Raw genomic sequence first — 26,065 nt, forward strand, 5'->3', positions numbered from 1 at the left:
GCCCTCCAGATTTGGATCCTTGCCCTTAGTAGGCAAGGAACTGCCTCTTTCTTAACTGTCTAAAAATTTTCTTGAAGAAACATCACATTAACATACACCTCTATCTCGATATAACGCTGTCCTTGGGAGCCAAAAAATCTGACCGCGTTATAGGTGAAACTGCATTATATCGAACTTGCTTTGATCCACTGGAGTGTGCAGCCCTGCCCCCCCGGAGCACTGCTTTACTGCGTTATATCCGAATTCGTGTTATATCGGGTCGCGTTATATTGGGGTAGAGGTGTATTTCTGGTCTATGTCAGAGTGCCCCTCTTTTGAGGCAAACTTAAAATAGCACTTACTTGTTATTTGAAAAACTTTGTTTACCAATGATCTGATCTCCCCTTGTATCTGACATCAATACATTTTCAGTTTGAAGTGTAAATCCTTTTGTACATACCCTTAAATAAAGTCTCAATATTAGGGATTCAGACTTTTTCACTGAATAAATCTGATTTCCATTTCTGCTGCCTGGCAGGCAAAACTGGAATGTATGAATATTTATTTAAACTAAACTCATCCCTACTTACATGATGCAGTACGTTGATAGTCTAGGACAGTGGTTCTCAACCAATGTATCACTGTGGGCTGCAAATGCGGCCCACAAAGTGTTACCTGGGCCGCAGGTTGAGAACCACAGTGCCCAGCACCTAACTCCTCATCCCCTCTGCCCCCACAAATCCCTATGGCTAGCGCCCTCCACCCAGAGACCCCAACACAGAGTGGGGCCAGGAGCAGAGAGCCGGGCATGGGGCAGGAACCCCAACCCCAGACCCAACCCTGGACCCTGCAATGCGGGGCCTGGGGTCAGTCCGGACCCTACTGCAACCCTGGAGCTCGCTGCGTGGGGCTGGGTGGCAGCTTGGACCCCAGACCCCGCTGGGTGGGGCCAGGCAACACCTGGCAGCCAGGAACCTGCCATATGGGGCTAGGCGGCAGCCAGCTCCCGGGACCCTGGACTCCGCCGTGCAAGACCAGGCAGCAGCCAGGACCCCGGACCTCGCTGTACAGGGCCGGGCAGCAGCCAGCAGCCCAGAGTCCGACGTGTGGGGCTGAGCAGCATCTGACAACCCGGACCCCGCTGCACAGAGCTGGGGGCAGCAGGCAGCCCGGACCCAGGAGCCTGCTGTGTGGAGCCGGGAACCAACAGCCTGTAGCACACAGCTGAGCTGGGCCGCAGCTGTGTGCTAATTGGGATGCATGTGGCCCGTAGGCTGAGAACCGCTGGCCTAGGCATTATAGGTTAAAGTAATGAATGCCAGTAGACAGCTCACCTGGACAGTTACATCTATGTGATGTAACCCTTCACTATAGTTTTGAGGGTTCCACTTCAGTACGTAGAGAGGACCAGACACATGATGAGCATCCCCCAAATGAACTCCATCAATACTGACCTTCACAGAGGTGATGAAAGAAGGAGAGAAGACCAAAATTCTAAGAAGTAAACACAAACAGGTTCATCATGAGATTTGCAGGAAGGTTTGTTATTACCCTTTGGAGACAAGTCATTAGGTTATACTTCCTAATATCTAAAAGTTCAAAGGATTAAAAAAGGGAAGAGCTGGAGTTATTGTGGGTAATCCTTGAGATATTAGATCCTGGCTGTAATTTACATAAGAGGTGGGACACCCTCCCTAGCTATACCCCTAATCATCCTCATCAACTTACTAGGAGCCAAGAGTGAAAAGGAATGTGGCAACCCTCTCCCAAAAAAGTGGGAACAGTCTAGGAGGAGTTTTTCTGACTAGAGAAAAGAAAATCTTAACAAAACCGTTAATACACATGGTATATGTAGTTCTGCTGAATCTATATATGACATCAATTCACATGATCTTCTCAAATATCTTTTTACTGAAATGAAAATGTAATCAAAGTCTGTATTGGTGACTTACTGGTAGCACAATGCCATGCAAGAGATTCAAGTGCAATTCTCAGCCTGGATTTCTGACTCTCTATATTGGCACCCCCAAGGAGAGAGGCTGTGAAAAGGAGGCTTTTTTTATAGTATTCAACTCTGTCTACAATCTACCTTTGCCAAGGTCAGATGGTGCAAAACTGGACTGTAGAATTGATAAAATTATAGTATCCTCAGGATCCTAACTGAAACAGACTTAGCTAGACCACATAAAAGCAAAGGGGATCCATTTATGTCAAATATTTCATACCACAATTGGCAGACATGGGCAGACACGCACGTGCACACACATGCATAGAGATTTTGCTGACATTTGTCAGTCCTTTTTTAAAGTTCTTTTTATTTTTTTTTCCCCAGCAGGAGTAGAATAATTTGGTTTATATAGCTCAATTTTATGAGAAACATTCATACCCAAGTAAACAAGAGAAGGCAATTTTAATTGTTTTCCCTTCAGTACTGTTGCCAGTTCAATTAAAGTGTCACAGTTTGCTTTTTCCCCCCATGGTAATTTTGTACCCTAAAACCTTTCCAAGTTCTTTCACTTCTGATAATGCAATAGGCAAAGTTGAGCAGGGCTCCCTCAAATGAAGCAGGCTATCATGCACATATGGTGAAATATAGCTGTGTTTTCCACCAGTTAAAATACGAGGTATTGCTGGGATGAAACTGAATTAGTTGGATGAAAGGTTCTAACAGGATCAGCTAATTGGAGGGGGGCAGGAATGGACAGCTTTGCCTGGGCACTCCTTCCTAACCGAAGAGGGCAACACATTTCTGTATGTTCTAATTTTACCCATACATGATTTAAATAAAGAGCCAAATTCAAATATTTTAGTGCTTTTAAGAGGAAACCCCACTCCACCCTATCAAAGGTCCTGGAGTCCAAACTTCAGATAGCTCTTCTTGTTGACTGAGTGCTCAGTTTTATTTAGCCTACGAATACTGACTACAATTCCTTTCCGCTACAAAGCCTGCTTAAGTTCAATGTACAAGTTAATACTTCCTCAAGTGTTAAGACTATAATTTTCATGCAAATGTCAGAATCCTGATTCAACATGGAGATTGTTCCTCAAGATGCACATCTCACTGGATCTCTATTTTGTTTTTAAAATACAGATTGTAGACAAAGTTAACTGTTGAGAAGAGATTTCTTCCTTAATGATCTAGCTGAAAGTTTTCATAAGATTGTAGTGATTTTGGCAAGTAAGCACTTGTAAAATTCTGTAAAACTATCTGTTTCAAGTGCTTTCACTAAATTAAGATGAAATACAGCTTTGGAAACTTCAGCAGGTATAAGACCTTTTCATAGTTCTTATTTCTTTTCCTTTGTAAGTTTACCTTTTGCGAGTTATTTTATATCTGTTGTTGATTCTTGGGATTCAGATGTGTAATAAGACTTAAAACATTATCATACACTGCAGACTCATTTTTTATGGATCTGGTAACTCCCCCAATTCATCCAACAGCTCATTAGTTGTATTTAGAGTTTCTTTCTTAAATTACTAAATGATTTTATTCCCTCAATCAAATTCTCTTGCTTTATTAAACTGTAATGTGTTCTTCTGCCATTTCAAGGTTAATTTTCCTATATTCTTGCATAATATAAAGTTATAAACATTCCCATCTGTGTGTGTGCATGAATGCGCATGAGCATGCCCCAAGAAACCCTTAATGCCACCTGGCAAGGGGGTTACAGGAATGTCCTGATTCTGGTACATACATTCTTGTTCACCAAAGAATGTCATGTGAGGTGTCAAATGAAAGCCAGGGTCTCACTGGACATTAATATCATTGTGAAATGTATGTACAGATACTATGCAAAGATACTATGTTTTAAAGTCTGTATTAAGGCAGAGTTGACAAACAGGTTTTCTGTCAGGCAAGAGTTGTTTATTCACTTCTCTCTCTGTTGAGATGTAAATTAAGCATTGTAAACTAACACAATGAATGTCTATTTACATATAAAGTCAAAAGGGAGGTGTGAAATCAACAGGGAAGCAGCACATAGGAAAAATAATCCATGGATGGTTATTCTGACTCTGAGAACAGGAAATATAAGTAGATGACACCTCTTTATCTTGCACCTAAGTAAGTAAGTATTGATAACATTTATGAAAACAGGATCTCAGCCAACCTTGGTTGAAATGATGCAGAGAACTTGGCAGGTGAGGTAAACTTCTTTAGACAGGAGGTTAGCTTGTTAAATTTAGTCTCTAGAAAGCATGTTATAATTTTGTTTTATATGTAACCTTTGGTTTCCATTATCCTTACTCAATACCTCTTGAATCTTTGGTAATAAATGTATCCTTGTTTTCACTATAGCTATATCTCAGTGCTGTGATATTTAGCAAGGTGCTGATCCTGAGTTGATTCATACAACCTGGTGTGTACACTGTTCCCTTGGGGATAGCAGACCTGGTATTCCTATGAGTGTTCAGTAGATAAGGGAGGAACGCTTCAAAGGAGCTCGAGGACTGGGGTACACCTATTGTTAACCTGCAAGGCAGAATAAGGGCTGGCATACCCCAGAGGAGAGTGCTTGGGTGGCTAACAGACTGGTGGTGTCAGAGAGTTGACACCAAGTTAAACACAAGCAAGTCTCCCTCATGTGAGAGGCAGGGGATGATAACAAGGTGACTCTCAGTCCTGGGTACCCCGAGAACCATCTATGTGTGTATGTGTGTAGTAACTGGCAATTAGAGATTAAACCATTTATTTCCCCCCTGCCTTTTTTTTTTTTTTTTTTTTTTTTTTTTTGCATTCCCAAGAGGAAGCAGCAACAGGGTGTACCGGATCCCCACGAGAAGGTCTCATCGCTGCCCTCCTTTTAATTTCTAAAAAGGCTTCCAGGAAAGTAGATACTGAGCCATATCCCCTCCCATATGGGGTGAGCACACTCTCTCAGGGAACAGCTTATGAAGGTACTTACTCCCCTCAGGAGCCCCAGATACATCATCATTTTATAACTACGGATGTTTTAAGAGAATTGTCTGTCTGTGGAGGGAGTTGGAAAGGGCATGCCCAGGAGAACGGGAGTAATCAGGAAACAAACTGTATTATTCAGTATTCTTATAAATCCAGCCATATTAACAATTTAAAGGTAAATAAAAATAGAAATAAGTAGTAGAGGTTTAAAAATACAAAATATGGAAATAGGCAGAGGTGGAGGGTTTTTTTATTATATAAAAATATTGAAAATAGGCAGATGCAGGCTAAAAAAACCTGATGAAAGCAGAGGCATAAAACACACAGACAAACACTTAGATGAATATAAGCAAACATAAAAACTGAAATTGGTAGATGCAGTGGTATACTGAGAGATTAACAACTATTATCAAGGACTGATTATGGGCCTAGTTCTGCCTGCTTTGATCACACAAATAGTCCCATCAGCTTCAGTGGAAACACTTGCATGAGTAAAGCAAATGTAATGTGGCTCTATATAGCCTGCTTTTATCATACAATAACCTTCTAGAGAATTGGATTTGGAGAGGAATGAACATATGTTAACTTAAGATACATCTACACTGCAAAAAAAAAAAAAAAAAAAAAAAATAACAATACCCATGGCAGCAAATCTCAGAGCCCATGTCAACTGACTCAGGCTCATGGGGCTTGCATTACAGGGCTAAAAATAGTAGTGTAGACGTTCCCGCTCAGGCTGGAGCCCAGGCTCTGAGACTTTCCTCCCTCCACCAGGTTTCAGAACCATCCACACTGCTATTTCTAGCCTTGTAGCATGAGCCCAAGTCAAGTGACCTGAACTCTGAGGCTTGCAATGGGTTGGTTGGTTGGTTGGTTTTTTGCAGTGTAGACATACCCATATAAACACATCTACATTGATTTAGTCACAGAGAAATACCCAATTGTAAAAGAACTTGTTGAAAGTTTCAAGAGATCCCAGGATACCTGATGTGGGTGGAGTGAAGAATTTTCACTAGTGGTTCATGAGTAGAGCTGCTATAAAGTAACGATTTGGGGTTGGTGATGAGAACAGCTGGCCACTCCTCAAAGTTCAGATCTGCAAAGCTAAGGAGGTCATGATCAAATGCAAGGATCCGGTACCTGATGATAAGAGGTTAAAACAAGACAATTTTGTTAATGTGGGCTATTGCAAGGGCAGAGAATTCACAAATTGCCCCAAAGCTTTTAAACAAGACTGACGCATTTATTTTCCTAATTTTGTGTGTGTGTGTGTGTGTGTGTGTGTGTGTGGCAGGTGATACAGTTTTTAGACTAAGACTTTCAAATTCATTTTACTTATTATGGAAGCGCCATGTGCAGTCCCATAGTTAAGACTGAGTTGAGTTTTGACCTTGTAGCAGGCATTCAACTATTTTGTTATCTATGAAGAATTATTATTATTAATTATTTGTGTTACCATAGTACTTAGAGCTCCAGTCATGGACAAGGACCCCATTGTGCTAGGCGCTGTACAACCACACTTATCCTCCCTAAAAATCACAGCATTTACTTTTTGAGCACAGAATGAATTTTCTGATAATTTACAAATCAAATGGGTTAGTTTAGGAATTAACAATTAAAATGGGTCCTTTTGAGATATTTACATCCCATATCACACAGTTTCTGTCTCAAAAATTATCTTAATAATAGGCTAAGGTGGATGCTTCACACTTCCGTTATAGTTAAAACTCACTGAAATTTTGTGCATAGGCTACCTGTGAAGACTTAAAAAAACCCCACATGATTAATGTTCATTTCTCCACCCTCCCCGATCTCCCATTCTTCATAATTGAAAGTTTCCTCTTCAGCAGGATCTGACAAACTATGTTCTACTACAGAAAATTCTATGTAAAACTGCCCCCCTTTCAAAACAATTGCCATCTCCTGTTGCTCTCAATGGGACTGAGGTCATAACTTGCCCGCAATTAGATGCCCTTCTGAAATGGTCAAGGCTGCTCATGAGGATGGCTGCTGGCTTCACTCTCACTGGGAACAATGGGAGGTGGTGGCCATTTTGAAAGAGGCCACCTTTCATTTTAACAAAACAATGAGGGTAAGAACTAAAAAGAGAAAATCCAATGTGTTTTTAAAAGTTAGTTTAAATCTAATCTGAGACCAAAAATACTAACAAGCTTTAATTATATTGTTATTGCATGGTGTCACTACTTGACAAAGTTAAGGTTGCTTGGGTACCATAACTGTGCATTTCCACACCTCAACATATTCAGATTTCATTTAAAATTAACCTGATCTCTGAATTGTCTCAGTTTTATAATGATTGGGTGTTGGAATAATTACAACATCCCTGCATGACAAGGTGTGCATCCCACACCATCCCTGATGTGGGCCCTCATTAACCCTAAGGCCAATTAAGTTAGCTGGCGTCACAAGCGAGAGGGAGGGCCAGGGTTAATTTAAGAGTGAAACCCAGCTGGAGAAGGACTGGGACAAGACTATAAAGCCAGGTGGCTGAAAGCATAAGGGGGCTGCAGGGGAAGGGTCTCCAGTCACTCCCTGGGATGAGTGAGGTCATCAAGGACAAGAAGAAAGTCCAGGGAGAGAGTAAACCCTGAGATCCTGTCCTGGAGTAAGGAGTCTAGCAAGAGGCTAGGAGGGGGTGAAGTAGCCACGGGAAGTAGAGTAGACTCCCGTGGTAAACCCAGAACCAGGCAAGGGAAGTGAGAAAAGCTGGGTAGTAAGGACCCCAGGGAAACACCAACAGGGATGGGGATTGAGCAGACCTGGATTGTTGTGTATAGGGTCCCTGGGCGAGAACCTGGTGTAGTAGGTGGGCCCAGATTCCCCTGCTAGCCACTGGTATAGTGGCAAAGAGCCCCAAGCAGGGACTGAACACATCCAGAAAAGGCATTTGGACAGTGGTCCTGTTGGACTTTGTAACCCTGGAAGGGGTGGACTGAATGGGGACCTGGCTGGAGGGCCAAGTTACCAGAAGAGTAAGTACTGTAGAGAGAACAGAAGGGGGCACCCCATGCTCAGGAGCACTAGCAGTGAGTGGGAATCCTGTTACACCTTGTAATATGTTTTACCCTCAATTACTTATATTTAATTTGAATTGTAACACTGTCTTAACATAGTTTTTATTTGGGATTTTAATCCAGATTTGACTCTCAGACTCCAGAGATTAAAAGGATAGCATGCCAACCCACTAGATCACATGGATTCCTTGCAACATCTACCACATTTCAGTCTATTGATGCTATATTTATCAGACTATTTTTGTTTTTGAAGCATGTGAACAGAATAGAGCTGATGCAAAGCAATGACATTTTAAAATACTAATACTGATGTTTTAATTACAGCTCATGTAGCAATTTGTTGATGAACACACAGATATACACTATTTAGATTTCCTGTATTCCGTTTCTAAATATACAAAATAAGGGAAATACAGTGAAGAAAAATGTTTCTTTGACATAATGTATTATAATTATTTCAAACTGTTAGCATAGGGGGAAAATTCCCAGTGTTACATATGAAGGTATTTTTCATAATCATTAATGGTAGGAGCTAATGCAACAGGGACATCATGTCTGCTGACCTCTCCACAAAAAATAAAAAGAAAGGGTCACCACTTCACCAGGTAGTGTCTGTGTATAACATTTGCTTTTTCACTGGGGGTTTACTTACTTCCTATTTTCCATCCAGTCTCCCAGCTCCAGTTCCAGAGTGCCCTGAGGGTGCCGACTATGCAGGACTGGCATCAGTCCACCCAATGTATGGAGGTGCCCACACAAATAGGCTGTGGCAGAGCTAGTCAAAAACAATATGATTATTATTTTACTGGGAAGAAAATGCCACCTTAGGATAGCTGATTGTTGAAGTGGGGTAATGCTGGAAATATGCAGAAAGAGAAAAGAGATCTTACCTCATTACCATTCGTACTCCCGAGGATGAGGAGATGATTGTTGAAGTGGGGTAATGGCCAAACCAGATGGTTTGGTTGCTATGATGACTTTCTGTGGCCAAGGAAGACAGCTCTTCCATTTGACTCTGAAATGGCAGACAAATTGAAAATGCGTTTCATTAGCATTCAGGCTATTTGGATCCAAGAATCAAATAACAAACACCACAAATCACCCTTTAAACTATAAAGAGTACTTTTTAAAATTCCTATAGAATCATGGGCATAAATGGAACTTTCAGAACTGCTGTCAATATCCCCCAATTCAAACAAAATAAAAAGATCAGACATTGGAAAAAATAAAGCTACATAGCAGTCAAAGTATTCCTTTTACTTGAGCAGTGGCAAAAGCAGCATAAAGATCTGCATGAAATTCCCCCCCCCCCCATGGTTTTTTTTGCCCATTTTAGCTTCAGCGTAAAGAAGGCATGCAAGTTGAGAGAGGTGACAGAAGTCCTGGGGAATGCACTAAAATGATGACAGTCCGTCCTGGAGAGCAGGGTGGATTTGATTTAAATCATGATTTAGTCAGGAAGACTCGATTTAATCATGGATTTCTACATAAAAGTGCATTCTTGTTGGTTGTTATAACCTTAATACATATTCTACACAGGTAGAGGAACTACATTAAAACATTCCCAAACTGGGTCTCTTTTAGGTCCTGCTGCCATTATAGGTTTTCCCTTCTAGTGAGAGAATGGTATGGTAGATCTCAAATCCATGAAGGCTACACTCAGAAAGACCTCAAAACTTCTGGAATATGCTGCTCAAGCAGTTTCACTTTTGTTTCTACTGCCTGTCCCTCCCGTCTCACATTTATCTCCAGACTTCTTCTCCTTGTTCAGATCTATTCCCCCCCAACAATCTTCTATTCATTTAACTTTTTGAAACTTTGCACTTTTAGAGAGACGTAAGGGATTGACTCTGTGTACACAAATTTGCAGAGGGACAATAGGGTTGAGGTCTGTTATTTCTCACCTCTAAATATTATTTTTTTATTTAAAAACATTTTTTGCTGTTAACAAGCATGTTATCTCTGGAGACACAAATCCACAGTTTGAGAACTGCAAAACTAAGCATCTCTGATAGTATCTTCTAGACTGAGCACTGAGTCCCATTGGGTAGATAGAAAGATTAATCTAAATAATCTACACAGAAGCCCCTGGAATCCCCATAAAATTGGGTCCCTAATCCATGAACTATTGGAACTCATTTACAAAACTTTTCTTAAACATTACATGAATATCCTGTCTCATACTATAGAATTAGAATTTATAATCCCTATTCCATGATGATATATCTTTGAGCTATAATGTATCTTAATTAAAACGATCTTTAAATAGGTTTTTCCTCAAAAAGCATTTTACCAAAAAAATCTGATTTAAATAAAAAAAAATCTGATATTTTTGATTAAAAAAAAATCATTGATTTTTATCCACTCTGATGGACAGACACTCCAAAAAGCAGTGAATAGAAACCACTTCCACCATTAGAACCCTCACCTGTGGAGTCTCATAAGGATCAATTCTCTCTCCAGTCCTTTTCAACATCTGCACGCAGACATTAGGTGAACAGACCTTAGTGTCAGCAGTATGTAGATGACACACAGCTCTACCTATTCTCTACACCTGACCACACTGCTATCGTCAAGATGGCCCATCATATAAATGAGATCAGCTCATGGATAAAGAGCAGCTGGCTGAATCCGAAAGACAGAAGTGATGCTAATGGGTAAAGGGAAGCATTTTGGAGAGTTTGTAGCTGCAGTGCAGCTTCTGTTGGTTGAAAGTACACACCCGCAACTGGCCAATTCACTCCATAGCTTAGGACTACACTTCGATTCCTCACTGATGCTAAAGCTCTCACACAGCAGCATCCACAAGTAATGCCTTCTATCATCTCCAATTGGCTATGAGACTCTGCTCCATCCCAACAGATGGAGATCTGGCTTTATTTATTCATATCTTTGACACCTTTCAGCTATACTACAATGTTATATGCCTAGGCACAAAACCTTCAACATTTAGGAAACTCCAACTAGTACAAAACGCTGCAGCGTGTCTCCTCAGCAACACAGGCTACCACAATCACATCAAAAGTTTGCCTAAAGTTCCAGGATGAAAACAGTGGTTGACAATTATACTCTCCTGGCATAGTTGAACTCTCTTCAACAAAAGTAAAGCTTGTTGTGTGGGGAAGTGTGTTGGGGACAGGTGTGAAAGTGTGGAATGAACTTCTCGAGGAACTAACGACCATCACTAACCTCATTACTCACCTCTCCAAGTGCCTTCTCTAAGATAAATACATCGCAACACATATTTATTAAAAAGCCACCCAACTCTCTATTGGGGAGAGAACAAACACATGACAGCTGTTAGTCACATCACTTAACGCACTACTGGAAAGTGCTCAAATACGATGGTGATGAGTGTGGTATAAGAACCCACACAAAATAAAATAGAAGCTTTGGGTTTTGTTTTTTAAATCTGCTTATTTTTTACCTTAGAAGTATCAAGTCTGGTCATCTTTGGTACTGCCAGGGACCTACTGTAGGGATGAAAGGGCTCAGAGAATGTGCACTGTCACCTCTAACGCCTTACTTGAAGGGGCATAGGTGTTGAATCTTTAACAAAGACATTCTTTTTCCAAAATGTTTGACATTGGAGTTAAAATATTAAACAAAAAGTTTTAAATAGTGACTAAAATTCCCTTCCCTTAGTTGGTCAGCTTTCAATCTCTTGACTCTTGTGATAAAATTTCACAATTTCTCCAATTATCAGAGTTCAGAGAGACTTCCAGGATTGATAACACCTCAATTTCTCACGTAAAAAAGTCAGGAAAAAAAACAAACAAACCCAGGACATAAGCCCATTGGGTTTCCACCTTTGCAAGTGCCCTTTCAGGGAGTCCAGGAGGACAGACAACATATTTTTCTGCCTTCTCACCTGAAGGTAAATGTTGCAACACATGAGTGGAGAGGAGAGAATCTGAGTTATAATCGTACAAAAATGGGATGAATTCTGGATGTCAAATCAGGTAACAATGCTTTAGTAGCTACAACTAATATTTCATTTGCCTTGAAGGATTTGTGTATTTTCTGCATCCTTGTTAAAAATCCTAGGTGTACAATCAAGTCACTGATAAAAATCATAGATACATCTTTAAAACCTGTGGCTTTAATCAACAACATAGCGACAGATATTCACTGATCCTGAACTACCTATTTTTTCTCAATCCAACAGTTTTGTCCAAATGTTTGCAAATGACACTCTTCTTACTCTCAGTTTCTTGCTCATAAAGTAAAAGCGTGCTTAATTCACTGCAGTCAAGAACAAGAGATCAGACTCAGAAATAAACAGTCTCATCTTGAATTCTGCCTGCAAAGCTACTGCATCCAGCATGAATTAGAACAATCAATAAGAACAATAATACTGTATTTTGCACTGCTATAGCACCTTTCCTACAACTATCTCCAAGTGCTTTACAAACATTAACTTACTTAGGCCTTGTCTATACATGGAGTAATTCCAGAATAACTGAATAGTGTGTCCACTATTCTGGAACAGCTTTTTGGCTTTAAATTTAGGCCTGGTCTACACTACGGGATTAATTCGGATTTAGCAGCGTTAATTCGAATTAACCCTTCACCCGTCCACACAACAGAGCCATTTAGTTCGAATTAAAGGGCGCTTTAAATCGATTTCTGTACTCCACCTCGACGAGCGGAGTAGCGCCAAAATCGATTTTGTTAATTCGAATTAGGGTTAGTGTGGCTGCACACCACCGAATTAATGTGGTTAAAATAAATGGGGTAGTGTGGCCGCACACCACCGAATTAATGTGGTTAAAAACCGAATTAATGTGCTTAGTGTGGCCGTGCACAATCGAATTTATACAACCTGTTTCCCAAATTCGAATTATCTAAATTCGGATTAATCCCATAGTGTAGACATACCCTTAGACCCTACGTTATTCCAGAATAACTTGCATGTGCAGATGAGCCCTTAGCCTCAACACTCATTTGAGGTAGCTAAAAGTTAGGGAACATTTTACTTATCACTGAATGCAGTCATTTCAGGGGCAGAAGATGACATCTGTTTAACAGAACATAGCAACACTAAACAACATTTTAGGAGAATAAATGAAAAAGAATACCATATCCATCAGACACTAGAGAGGGAATTTAGGGAAGCAAAATGCAACTATTTGAACTGGAATTTGACCTAAACATCGGGATTAATATTTCTACTCTTTCAAATATTGCCATAGCATCTTTAACGATCACAAGAGAACAGGACTTCAGTTTTACATCTCATTCAAATGATTCAAATCTCTATACTTAGGATACAAACCATCTTTCACATAAGCTTCATGGACTGCAGTACCACATCTTCTCAACATAATTGATGATGCTCGTGCACAAATAAGAACATAAACAAAAAAGAAACAAACACACAAGGAACATGTTTAACAAATCAAAAAGGACAGAATTGGGAAGGAAAGCATTTTTTATTTTAAAGCTTCTAAGGGGCTGATACCAACATTGATGTGAAACAAAAACAAAAAACCATAGGAAGTTCTTGACAGTGTCCTTTAAAAAACAAAAAAACCCTTTCGATCTGTGTTTTGGTATTGGAATGACAAATTATTTCTTGCAAAAGAGAGGGGGGAAAAATTGTCTCCTACTTTTAGAGTATGATGTAAGAAACATTAATTTTCTTAAGGAAAAGACAAAACAATATTAACATACAAAGACTATCTTTTAGATGAATGGTAGAGTTTGAAGTGTTGTTGTAGCTGTGTTGGTCCCAAGATATAAGAGAGAAACGTAGGTGAGGTAATATCTTTTATAGGACCCACTTCTGTTGATGAAAGACAAGTTTTCAAGGTACACAGAGGAAGAGCTCCATGTAGCTCAAAAACTTGGCTTGTCTCTTTCATCAACAGAAGTGGTTCCTTTAAAAGATATTACCTCATCCACTTTGTCTTTCTCATTAGAGTTTGAGACATTTCTCTCTTTAAAAAACAACAAACAAATACCAAACCATATATTACAGGAAGTACCAGCAGCTTGTGAACTGGAATGCAAATTCTTCTACAGTACCATGTTTAGAATCCCAAAGAAATTGTATGGTCTCTTGGGGCCTGGGCTGAGGGTGGCATCCACACAGATGAATGAATAGTTTCCAAAAGGCGTCCTGTGCACATAATGGAAAGAGCCATCCTTATGCCAGGCAGAGTATCTCCTGCCAAAACAAGATGAAAATATTGCAGTCAGAAAAGTTTGGAGCAGTGGCAAAAGGGAAAGGATATAGAACAAATGTAAGATTTCCCATTAAATTCCATCTTCCTACTGAGGTGAAGTCCATTCTAAAAATCTAACGGCATTGGAAGATCTGTACTTCAAAGAGGACAAATATTCTGACCCATGTACCACATACTAGAGTTAAAACCAGGTTAGCACTCAAATGGTTAAAAGAAGGGTCAGAGTAGATGTTTTCCCTGTGCATAATGGTGCTCTTTACAGATAAAGGTCAGGAACAAATGCAGGACAACACCAGGCAAATCATCTGAATGACAGGGTAGCAGAGCCACTTGCAACCCTAATTAAAGGAGACCTGCAGAGGAAACAAGTTGGGCTTGTATCCTGTGTTTATTTTTGGTATACAGCGAAGGCATGAAAGGACTTTTTGGAGAAAATTTTTTTTTTTTGCTTACTTCCTTAGAAATATCAGGAATGTCAAATCTTGTCTTCCCTATGTTACTGGAGTTCTTTCCTAGATTATTTTAATATGGACTATAAAAAAATTTAAGCCATTAGCTGAAAGGATTGGGTATTGAATTGTTAAGTGTTTTCCAAATACCCCCAAAACAAAACAAAACAGCACACCACACAAAAACTTTTAAACAATCAATGAAAATAACTTCCCCTCTCACTCAAGTTTAACTTTCCTGGCTGTTGTGCTGTCATAATCCTACCAGTTCTCCAGTCACCCACAGAGTCACAGGAAAAACAAGACTTGAATTTCTTATGTAAAATACAAGCAGATTTAAAAAACAAAAACAAAAAAACTTTCCAGACCTTATGGGAAGCAGAAGGAACGAACAAATTGGCTTTCCTTTTCACATTACTTAATACGAGTGTTGGAATTAATTTATTCTGAAAATAGGTTTTTAAAAATAAGGAGAGATGGAAATAAATGTTCCTGTTCATGGCATTATACTAGTTTGTAATAAAGGAAAGAGGTATAGAATAAATGTTTCTTCCTGGTATACAGGTGTCCTTAACACTAGACATTGCTGAGGTCTAAATAAAGATTGATGAAAGTGTCATCTTCTTGAAAGAGATTTTAGTCCTTTGCTCCATTAGGACAAGGAGTCAATCTTCCAGCCAATGACATTTATTAAGATGCTCAAATGAAAGTTGATAAATTTTTTAGGACATCTAAATTATAATTGTGAAAAATTCTACGACTAGCTGAATTTTTTGTTTTTAATTCTGGCATTTTCTAAGCCCCACAGTATGTACAGGCTAAAGTGTCCATCAATTTAAATAAGGAATATAATTTGTTCTGTTCAATTAATGCACCCAGAAAACGGAATTTGTAACCTCCACCAATTAGAATAATTGTAAAAGGCCAGAAATCTAGGGCTGAAGAGAAGAAAAAAAAACCAATACCTTAAAAATAAGTTTACTGAGCATGTATCAACACTGCAATCGGAATGATCATCTTCTAATACTACATAAGACTATTTTACAAAAAAAACCAGGAATACTTGTGGCACCTTAGGCTTGGTCTACACTTACCCCCCAAGTTGAAGTAAGGTACGCAAATTCAGCTACGTGAATAACGTAGCTGAATTCGACATACCTTACTTCGAACTTACCGCGGTTCAGACGCGGTCCACACGCGGCAGGCAGGCTCCCCGTCGACTCCGCGGTACTCCTCTCGTTGAGCTGGAGTACCGCAGTCGACGGGGATCACTTCCTGGTTCGATTTATCGCGTCCAGACCAGACGCGATAAATCGAACTCGGAACTTCGATCCCCAGCCGCCGAACTAGCGCGGCAGTGTAGACCAGCCCTTAGAGACTAACAAATTTATTAGAGCATAAGCTTTCGTGGGCTACAACCCACATATATATGCATCCGAAGAAGTGGGTTGTAGCCCACGAAAGCTTATGCTCTAATAAATTTGTTAGTCTCTAAGGTGCCACAAGTACTCCTGTTCTTTTTGCGGATACAGACTAACACGGCTGCTACTCTGAAGACTATTTTACCAAACTTATTGTTAAGGACTGCCTTAACACAGTACCTCATGAATTGCAATAAGAAAAATCTTGGAGTTTGATATCACCACCCTAAGCAGGCTCTGTTTTTACTCCCACTTAAAGTATGTTGAACAGATTTGAGTTTTACCCCCTATGTTCATGGGGCAGAAAAATAATAGGCACTGCCATTCTTGAATTAAAAAAAAAAAATCACACCATTTTGCTAAATCTTTGCATTCTAAGTACAATTGCTGCCTTTCACAATTTTAATACTGAACAGTTAACAGAGGCATGTAATGCTGAGAAAGCACATACTTTCCCCCCCTTCTCCTGTTTTTGTTTTTAACATCCTGCAAGCTATAGTACTATAAGGTGTGCAACAAAGAACAATGTTTTCTTGGAAGTGTACAGAGGCAGGGGATGGGGGTCTCCCTTTGACCCAGGCAAAAGAACTACTGTTCTGAATCATTGCCTAGTCCTGTTTAATTTGAGGAAAATGCCTCCATAATCCTTCCTTCTACTGTGCCATCTACTTCTTCTCCCTTCCTTCCCACTCCTTAATCCTAATATTATTTCGTTTAGACACCAGATGAATGAGCCTCATCCTCCAATATAACAGTCTGCCTTTTACTGATGCTTAACAGTGTTTAAGGATTTCAGTGCAGTTTTTCAGTCCAATGCAGGAGGCAACAGGAGTCTCATCTTTAGGACCTGCCACAACAGCAAGATAACTAAACATAGTTATAAAAATTTACTAAAACTAAAGTAATTTATATTTAAGGATGAAAACCTTTTCCTTCCCCCACTCCACCTCCAACACTGGAATATTCAGAAACTGACCATCTGGAATTATAACAGCACCTTTACATAATTTTATAATGATAGATCCAAAGGAGTTTACAGTGTATGGGCCAAATTTAGTCTTGGTATAAAGCAGGTGAGGTCAGAGACATATATGCTTAAAACATATATGGGAATATCAATCTGCTAAGTGGACAAAATACAGTTACTTAAGAAGGAATTTACCCAGTGCCAAAACAATTCCATAAAAACAAGTCAGCTCAAATTTAAAGAGCAGAATTCAACCTCATCTCTCCTCCTCTGTGCTTTTCCAATCTCCTTCAGTAAGGATATGTCTTTACAGCAGAGGTAGCCTGCATGATCTGGCTTACCCCAGAGGTAAGGAGCAAGACTGCAAAGCCATATGAAAGCTACCAGGTCTCAATGGTGCTGCATCCCCCATGTGTTTCACTAAGACTTGTGAGGACATATTCCATGTTTTTGTGCTACAGTAAGCTCAGCTGCTCTGATTCTTTCCCACTGAATTGTGGGGAAAACTCATCTGTCCTTCTGGCACATGGGAGGAATTGTGGGAAGGCACTGGAGGACTATCTACACTCTAGTGATTTAGCCTGTGCTCTCCCTGCAAAAAGGTGGGCTTCCAGCCCAAGTGAAATTAGAATCTGTGTTCTAACCTACATCCTCCAGCTGTTTCAGCTAGCCCAGTTGAAAGCATCGCTAAATTCAGGTGACAGATTGATGTGTAGGTAGGGTGACCAGATAACAAATGTGAAAAATCAGGACAGGGGTAGGGGGCAATAGGTGCCTATATAAGAAAAAGTCCCAAATATCAGGACTGTCCCTATAAAATCGGGACATCTGGTCACCCTATGTGTAGAGACAGAAAGGACCTGGAGGCAACAGCCAGATAAGACCCCAGGCTAATGCAACACTGAAGACCCTATCTAGGAGGCTGACAGAATTAGAGTTTAGGCACTTATGTATCTTTCACACCTCTAGCCTACCAATGCATTGTTGTAGTCCTACTTACTAATGGAGAATGATTTTCTTCTGACTTTCATCTGCTATTTATAGGGTTGTACATTTCCTGAACCATCCCACTGAAATCTTTATACTTGAATCTCCAATTTATTCCTTAGAGTTATCTCTTTTTCTCACCTATGTCTATATTCATTTTCTTAACTCCCTCAGAGCTGATGAACCAGCTCAGGTAGGGTCCCTCCTGTTGTGCAGATGTAAATATTCTTGAGGATGCAGAAGGAAACACCAGAAAATGAAAAGGATGATAAGGGAATCCTTCTAAAATGCCAACGGCACACAAGTTGGTCACTCAAGTGCTCTGGGGGAGAATGAACACATGATGTTCTGAGCACCTCCTAGTTGGGGCAAGAATTGTTAACAGGCACAGCTACAAAACATACAGGAGGGAGAGATTAAAAGGGTGGGCAAAAGATACTCTGCCTTCCTGTAGCAGTCCATTCAAATGTTAGTGGATAATAGGGGAAGATTGGGACACTAAAACCAAACAGCCCTACGCTGGCAAAAAAATCGGTCATGATGTGTATTTGGCAGAGGTGAGCTAAAAACAGATTATTCCCTGTCTGCAACGCAATTCACTTTGCTCTTGGATTTATGGACTCAGTGAGGTATTAAAAAAAAGAAAAAGAAAAGAGTACCTGTAGTAATTTTGGATGCTGTCCAAGTGTGGAATGTTGAATGAATCTGCAGTGAAAGAGAAAGAAAAGAGACTATTCAGATGAAGCCAACTATTGCTCTGAGTCTTCTATTGCTCACTGTTGGACAGCAGTCTCAGCAGGCTTTGGCAGATTGTACTGTCTGTAATTTAGCTCTATTCCCATTGAAATTCATGAAGTATTGTTGCTTGCCATGTGAAATCATCTGGATTCAGTGGCCTTCTTCTTAACTCTTCGTATCTATGCATCTGGAGATACAGAGCATACCTTTGACAAGCTCAAAGCACCTGTCTGGGTGATAGACTAGTGTGCTAGCTTTTCACCTCTGGAGACTTGTTAGGTCACCAGCAAATTTCCCTCTAAAGGCTTGTCTACACAAACACTTAGTTTATGACAATCTGGTATGTAAATCTAACCAGCACTAATCTGACATGCAGTAAGTGTCTGTGTGGAACCTGCTGCCACACACTAAAAGTTTCCCAATGTGCTTTAATCTATTCCCTTTACAAAGCGTGGTAGGTCAACGCACACTAGGTGCATGGCAAAGCACACAAAGTCATGGTAACAAGGTCCAAATGGACACTTAGTATGCAACAGGCTAGATTTATACCCCAGTTTGCTGCAAACAAGTCCTAAACTACATGCATGCACAGCTGCAGTGCCTGCCACAGAAAGAGGCTTTCTACACTGAGGCATCTCCCTCTTTGCCAGTGGGAGCTCTAAATGCACTGGCAGTCATACAGCTATATAAGCTGGAAGACAGCCACAAGTATAGCTACCATGATGCCATATGGATACTGCTACAGGAGAAAGATGAAAGTAGAAGTAACGGCTCCTGGAGCAGCTTCACACAGTGGAGCACCACTTTTGAGCTTGGCCAACTATCACCAACTTGCAGGACAAGATAGCAATGCAGAACTAGGATGACCTGCAGTGGTGGCAGAAGTTCAGGACACAGAAGACTACTTTCTTAGAGATCTGTGTAGAGCTCACCACAGAGCTGCAATGGTGGAACACCAACATCAGAATTTTCATCAGCATAGAGAAATGCATGTCTAACAGCACCTAGTAGCCCACCATCCCCAATTGCTACTGGTCAGTAGCTAACCAGTTTGGTATTGGTAGATCAATTTTAAGGATTGCTGTCATGGAAGTTTGTGCTGCTATTAAGAGGGTGTGGGTAACCCCACATCAATGCACAGAGGCAATGACCACGAGATTGATGGATTTGCATGATTTGGGCTATTAGTGCTGTTATACAACTCATGTGGATGGTCTGAAAAGGTCTATAATCTTTAGAACTCATTCCACTTTATTCAATGAAAAAAAATGGGACTTTTGCTCCAAAGACCATTATGGACATTAACGGTGTTGTGATCTCCTGTCATTCTGGGAGACACAGCTTTCTGAAGTTATGAAGCCTTTTACTGGACACCTGAATAGGAGAAAAAAATTCCTGAGCAGCTGCAGAATGACAACAGAGTGCACATTTGGACCTAAGGTGTTGGTGTCATATGACAAGGCTGGATCCTTTTGAGAAATATATGCTTCATGTTATAGTTGCTTGCTGTGTTTTGCACAACATCTATGAGAGCAAGGGAAAGAGCCTCATCAGAGCAGGAGTGAAGAGACTTGTAGAATTTTATCATCATCCAATGATGGTGCCTCTGCAAAACGCCCCAATTGGTCAAAGAAGCATTGTACTCCTACTTTGAGACCAAGCTGTAGCAGAGGAAAATGTAATGTAACCAAAGAAATTAATACTCTTTGTGTGATGATATTATTTAGGAACCAATGTTATTAAGCGGGAGTTGTACCTCAATGAAATTTTCAGCAGAGTTGTAAATAAAAAACCTTTATTGATTTAAACAAACACAGAACAAAGTTAAAACCATTGGAAATAGGGCACACATGCTCCAAGTGCTGAGTTCAAACATTTTTATGCAGATAGAGTCAGAAAAATGTGTAGATGGATTTGTAGCTGTTTTCCTTCTCTTGAGGGATGAAGTGGCATGAGAAGGGCCTGTCCCTTGTAACTGGGGCTTGAAAAGGTGTTCCCAATATCCTGTGTTCTCAACAGACTGCAGGCCATGGCTAGGCTGGAGTATTGGGCATGAGTCAAGCAACACATTGTTTTCCAGTAGGTTGGTCTGCTTCTGTGATCATGTCCAACATCTTTTCCTTGATGGTCCCTTTCTCTGTATATTCCCTTGACTAATCCCTGTTCTCCTCTCTCCCGTTTTTATTCTGGAGCATGAAAACTTCCCTCTAATCTTCTGTCTTTTTGGCGCTCTGCTGGGATGCTGTCACAAGGTCAGCAACTGTCTCCTCACTTGTCCTCTTTCACTTCCCTCAAAGGTTTGCTAGGCATTCAGCAACTGATTGCGCTCTCTCTGTGAGAGCCATGGCACATTGGGTGCTTAATGCCTGGGTCTCAGGAGCCATCTCAGGTCCAGTCTGTGCCTGGGTCTCTGGCTCAGGTTGGCCATACAAAGAGATCTTGACTGTCTTGCCGAATCTCCTTCTCGCAGGGTCCTAGGATTGGTTTCCATACTGAAATAACTCATTCTGATATGAAGTTATGTCACTTCCTAAGTGGATTAATTAAAGTGGAATAAAAAGCCAGGAAAACTGAAAAAATAACTTGAGGGTGCGGGCACAAGGCAGTTTATGATGAAAAAAACTAGTTATACAGAAAAAACCTTGAAGAGATGGTTGGTCAACAATTGATTTTGGGAGGAGAAGGGAAAAAGAGGACAGAGATAAGATGAGGGAGAATGTGAATGAGGGAAAAGAGAACAAATGGGAAGATGGGAAAATGAGCAAATGAGAGGAAAACAGTGATAAAAGGAGAGAGTAGTGAACATAATGGAATTTAGGAGAGTGGGTAGGAATGGGAGAGATTTAACAAGAACAAGTGAGGAGAGTGAATAAACAAACAAATGTGAACATGGAGGGGGAAAGAGCATGTGTTCCTAAGTATTTAATTTGCACTTACACTCATTCCTTACACAGAAAATAAATTAGAAGGAACATTTGTCACCAATGAAAATTAATCTGGGTGATCTCAGATTAATCCTTAGCAATGTTCTTGACAACTGAAGAAAAAGCACTGAAAGTGATCTGAGAGATACATGTCCAGCCCCTCACCGTGAAGGGAATTCACTATGATGAGGGTCCTTCAGGGTGTGAGGACTGTGGAATAATGAGAAGAATGCACCATGCAGTCTCAGTACAGTCCTTTATCAGTGATCAGTATGCTTCTGAATTTCCCTTCACAAGGAATTTCTTGTCAGGAGAGTGATGAGTTGTTGAGACTCCCCATTGTAGTTTTCAGGGATATAACCAATACCCTTTCATTGAAGAGGAAAGGTACATCAGGTTTCATCTCTAAATTCATTAACTACATAGGAATCCTACCATGTGGGAACAAGGGAAGGAGCTAAAGTAGAAACTAATGAAATTGTGAGGCTGCATAACCAAGTAGATATGAGAGGAAAGACAGAATTCATTCTCTCTCACTGAGCATCAACTCACATACTGGGAGCAGGTAAAGAGACACTCTGGTAACAACCTGACAGAAGATTCATTTCCGTGTCATTTGTTTTACTTGGTTAAAACAGTTTTAGTCCCACAATAAGAAACCTAAAGGAAACATTTATCAAACAAAAATCCCTGGTGCAATGAACTTTGTAAACTGATCAGAAAGCCTTTCCATATTTGAAAACTGAACCTATTTATTTATTTGTTTGCTTCCATTATTGCTGCAATTAATTTAACATTGGGAATAATTTGACTGCTCATTTGGGTTTAAGCTCAAAGAGAACAAAGTAGTCATAAACTAAATGTTTTACAAGTGGAGGTAGAGAAACTAAGGTAGTTTAGTTTTTTAATTGGTCAAGAAGGTGTTATTTGTGAAAACTGCAGAAGTGTTTCAGAAACTCCTTCAGAAATCCCTTCTATGTGTCAGGAGCTAGACCTATCTATGTGATTGTTTGTTTAAATGAGTTCCTTTAAACATTTTACTCAGTTATTAGCCAGTCAGCAGCAAGAAGCAAGGGAAAGCCTTTCTCCTTGTTCTCTAAAGGCCCAATCCTACAATCCCTATAGACAAAAACACTTCCATTGACTTCAATGAATTGGGCCCTCAGTTGGCAACCCTATCTTAGGAGTTCATAAAACATATACCAGTATCTTAATGAATATTAGCATCTTAAAATGGGAGGTTGCCTACAACTTTCATTTGACTAGACTAGGTTTCTTATTTCCCTGGGATTATTTGGGTCTTTCATTAAACTATTAGTTTCTTGGCTCTCTCTTACCATGATTCCCTTTGATGTCTATCCACTTGGTTTTCTCCATGACTCTTGATCTCTTCAGGATCAACTGGTAAGTTTGCCACTCCACCTCAATCTGCTCAGAGCCCAGTTTATCTTTTGTTTTGGCATCTGTCAAATCACCTGTAAGTGCACAAGGCCAAGACTGAACTACATGCTACATTCTTCATAAATCACACAGAAGAGCTATATAATGCAAGCATGCAGCGCACATGCCTTACGCTCAACACAATGACAGGCCTTCTGTGAACACATTCTAGTGCCTACTGCCATTTGGTACTAGATTTATTACTATAAGGTAAAGCCCTCTTACACTATATGTGCCCTGCCTTTGCTATCAGTTACATTCAAACTTGTGTTTAACATGTCATGACAGCACTCTTTAATGCCACATCCTTGCCTATAAGCGAGAAAGGTTTTACAAGACTGCATTACATTTTGAAAATACTAAGGCAGAATCACAAATTTGTGAATCTCAATTACAAATAATGAAAACATCTTGTCACAAAGTTAACTGCTACATTTCCTGGTATAGAAGATCAGCCATCGCCCCTTTTCAGTACTGATTAAAATATGAGGTGTCCCCCCACCCCTTTGTTCACATTTTCATTTTCATTTCCTAGGAGTCTGTATTTTAAACCCTTCTTCCTTTACTTAAATGATGCACATTGTTTAACTATCTCTAAAAATAGATTAAAATGTTTCGGAACTGCTATAATTTATGCAAAAAGCTGTCTGGGAAGCAATTTTGCACAACAAATGAGATATTCATTTACGGTACAAACTCTCCCTAGTGACCCTGCTAGCACTTAGATTCTGGAGTCTTTCATACAGCTGTTACTGCAAAGTCTCCTCAGATCATTTAATAAATACTGATCCATATTGATAATTGTGGCAGAACAGTTAAATAAACAGCTTATGTCTCTTTTATTAGTCCGGATATGACATATGGTCAAAAGAACATGAGCAATGCAAATAAGTAAAAATGAGTTCTCACAATTACAAAAAGGTTATATAACTGAATAGGGGTTATTCTTTTTACCCCCAGAATATACACATATTGAGCTCCACCACCAAATCTGATGCTTGTTTTTTAGTCTGTGTATGAAAAGAGTTGATAGGTCTCAGTACAGATCCTAGGACTGATATGCATTGGCAGAACTGTAAGGAAAACTTCAGAATGCACCCAATATGTGTACCACCTAGTTACAGTCAGTGGTGATGAGCACTAAAAATTCACTATAAACCTTCTGCTTGCACCTGCAGAATAAATTAAAACAATGCTAATTCTGCTGGGTGTAGGAAAGTATCTTTTTTTGGACTAACAACTGTTTTTTCAGCTGCAATTTGATTTTCATTACTTAAGATGCCTTAAGCTTTGACATTTTACTTTGAGAAGCTAGACATTTTACTTGTCTGAATGTATTACCAAGGAAGGGGCGATAGGAAGAAATATAATTTCTGAATTGCTTACCTGTCACTAGAACAAGCACTGGTTGAATTATATCAATTGTTTCAGAACAGAACTTTTCAAAGTCAGGAACTCGTTTGGGATCCCGAAACCGACTGATGTGAATGTCTGATACCTACAGAAAGAATATATTGGATAAAGGTATTGTATCACAGACGGAGAGACCAAAAATATATATTTAGGGAGAGATCATTGCCAGAAACAACTCTAAATGTTTTGCAAAGCAAGAGCCATCTAAAACTAAACAGGACTTGAGAATAAATTAGTAGCTTTAGACCAGGACCCAAATAATTTTCCAGTAGCCTTGCTCAAAGATTTCTAAAAATCACCCATGCAGAGATCAAGTGACAAGTCTTATCTCAAGAATGACAAAGACGGTTATTAAAACAACTAAACAAAAAGTGTACTGGATCAATTAGAAATGCCTTCATCAATGTGAGGGCTACCCAAAAAGGATTACTACATCTTTTATATATTTTGAAGGCAGCTTTTCTTTTGAACCAAGACATTCAAATAATTCCACATTTGAAAATTATTAGGTTAGATAGGACTGAAAAAAGACCAGACAGAACAAATTTGTTCGAATTATGGTTTACTTTGTCAGCAAAGACTTTCAATCACATTTCTTTAAGCTAGATATAATGGATTACTACACATTAGTCTTTCAGCTCAGGAGACCCGTGTTCAAATCCTGAATACCTCACAAATGAAAATTAGATTGTCCATTTCACAGCTCTTCATGGCCATTTGTACTTAAGGCAGGTTAGGACTAAAGTGCCTTGTGTGGAAGATTGCACAGTACTTGCCAACAATAAAGCGGGCTCTAATTTAAGTTATTAGTTCATTTTTATAAGAACCAAACTCACACAAACACTTATAGCTAATCTAAAAAGCAGCAGAGGTGCAAAATAATAAAAAATAGTCATAGCTTCCTCTCTATTTTTCAGCCATTTGAAGGAAGACTGACTGCAGTGATAAGAATTCTTATGTCTTGGGACCTGATTCTGCAGTCCTCATATAAGAAAATCTCCCACCAACCTCTATGGGAGTTCTCTCTATATCAGAGCTGGACCCCAAGACAGATAAATGTATATTAAACAAATAATAATTGTTATAATTTCATAGCTATTTCAAAATATTATGAACCTCACTAATTTGTACTAATGATAGTTATGCTGATTGCAAATTAATGAACTAGAGAGTAAAGAGATAGCACAATAAAAAAGCAAAGGTAATGCATCATAAGTATACCATATTCATTATTTGACGTGTTACGTTTGATGCTAAATACTAATAAATATTTTGTAAAAATAATGAGGTCTTAGTAATATGAAACCTCACTACAACAGCTCAATTAGACCTTGGCTGAGAAGTGCGGCAAAACTGTCATCTTTGGTGTGAAAAGTAGTGAGGTTCTACTGATTCTACAATTTGCTCATTTTTACACCTAAATAAAGTGATAACACTACTGAAAATAAGTTGCAGTTTTCCTTTAAATCAGGGATCCAAAAAAGTCATACTGCAAAATAAGAGTTTAATTTAGTTTAATTCAAAGTTCTCTCTCCATCTAGTCCTGTTGTCATCACATGTGAGATATAACTGATATTAGTAAAATGAAGACTCACTGTTTAGTCACTTATTTGCTGAAAAA

At 39.6% G+C, this 26,065-nt stretch overlaps 1 protein-coding gene across 2 annotated transcripts in view; it reads right to left on the reverse strand.

The window, feature by feature from the left end:
- TMEM62 (transmembrane protein 62) overlaps positions 1-26,065 on the reverse strand; it is a 43,257-nt gene that overhangs the window by 10,927 nt on the left and 6,265 nt on the right. For both annotated transcript variants that reach the window (XM_024197471.1, XM_024197469.3), the window contains exons 2-9: positions 24,418-24,529; positions 22,929-23,066; positions 18,589-18,634; positions 13,945-14,086; positions 8,805-8,929; positions 8,567-8,689; positions 5,864-6,019; positions 1,314-1,473 (exon numbers count right to left, since the gene is read on the reverse strand). In XM_024197471.1, the coding sequence (XP_024053239.1) occupies positions 1,314-1,473; positions 5,864-6,019; positions 8,567-8,689; positions 8,805-8,929; positions 13,945-14,086; positions 18,589-18,634; positions 22,929-22,968 (792 nt within the window). In that variant the 5' untranslated portion in view covers positions 22,969-23,066; positions 24,418-24,529. The remainder of the gene's footprint in view (positions 1-1,313; positions 1,474-5,863; positions 6,020-8,566; positions 8,690-8,804; positions 8,930-13,944; positions 14,087-18,588; positions 18,635-22,928; positions 23,067-24,417; positions 24,530-26,065) is intronic.

The sequence above is a fragment of the Terrapene carolina genome, unplaced genomic scaffold (assembly GCF_002925995.2).
Source record: "Terrapene carolina triunguis isolate 2854851 unplaced genomic scaffold, T_m_triunguis-2.0 Scaffold96, whole genome shotgun sequence".
In the NCBI taxonomy this organism is placed as follows: domain Eukaryota; kingdom Metazoa; phylum Chordata; order Testudines; family Emydidae; genus Terrapene; species Terrapene triunguis.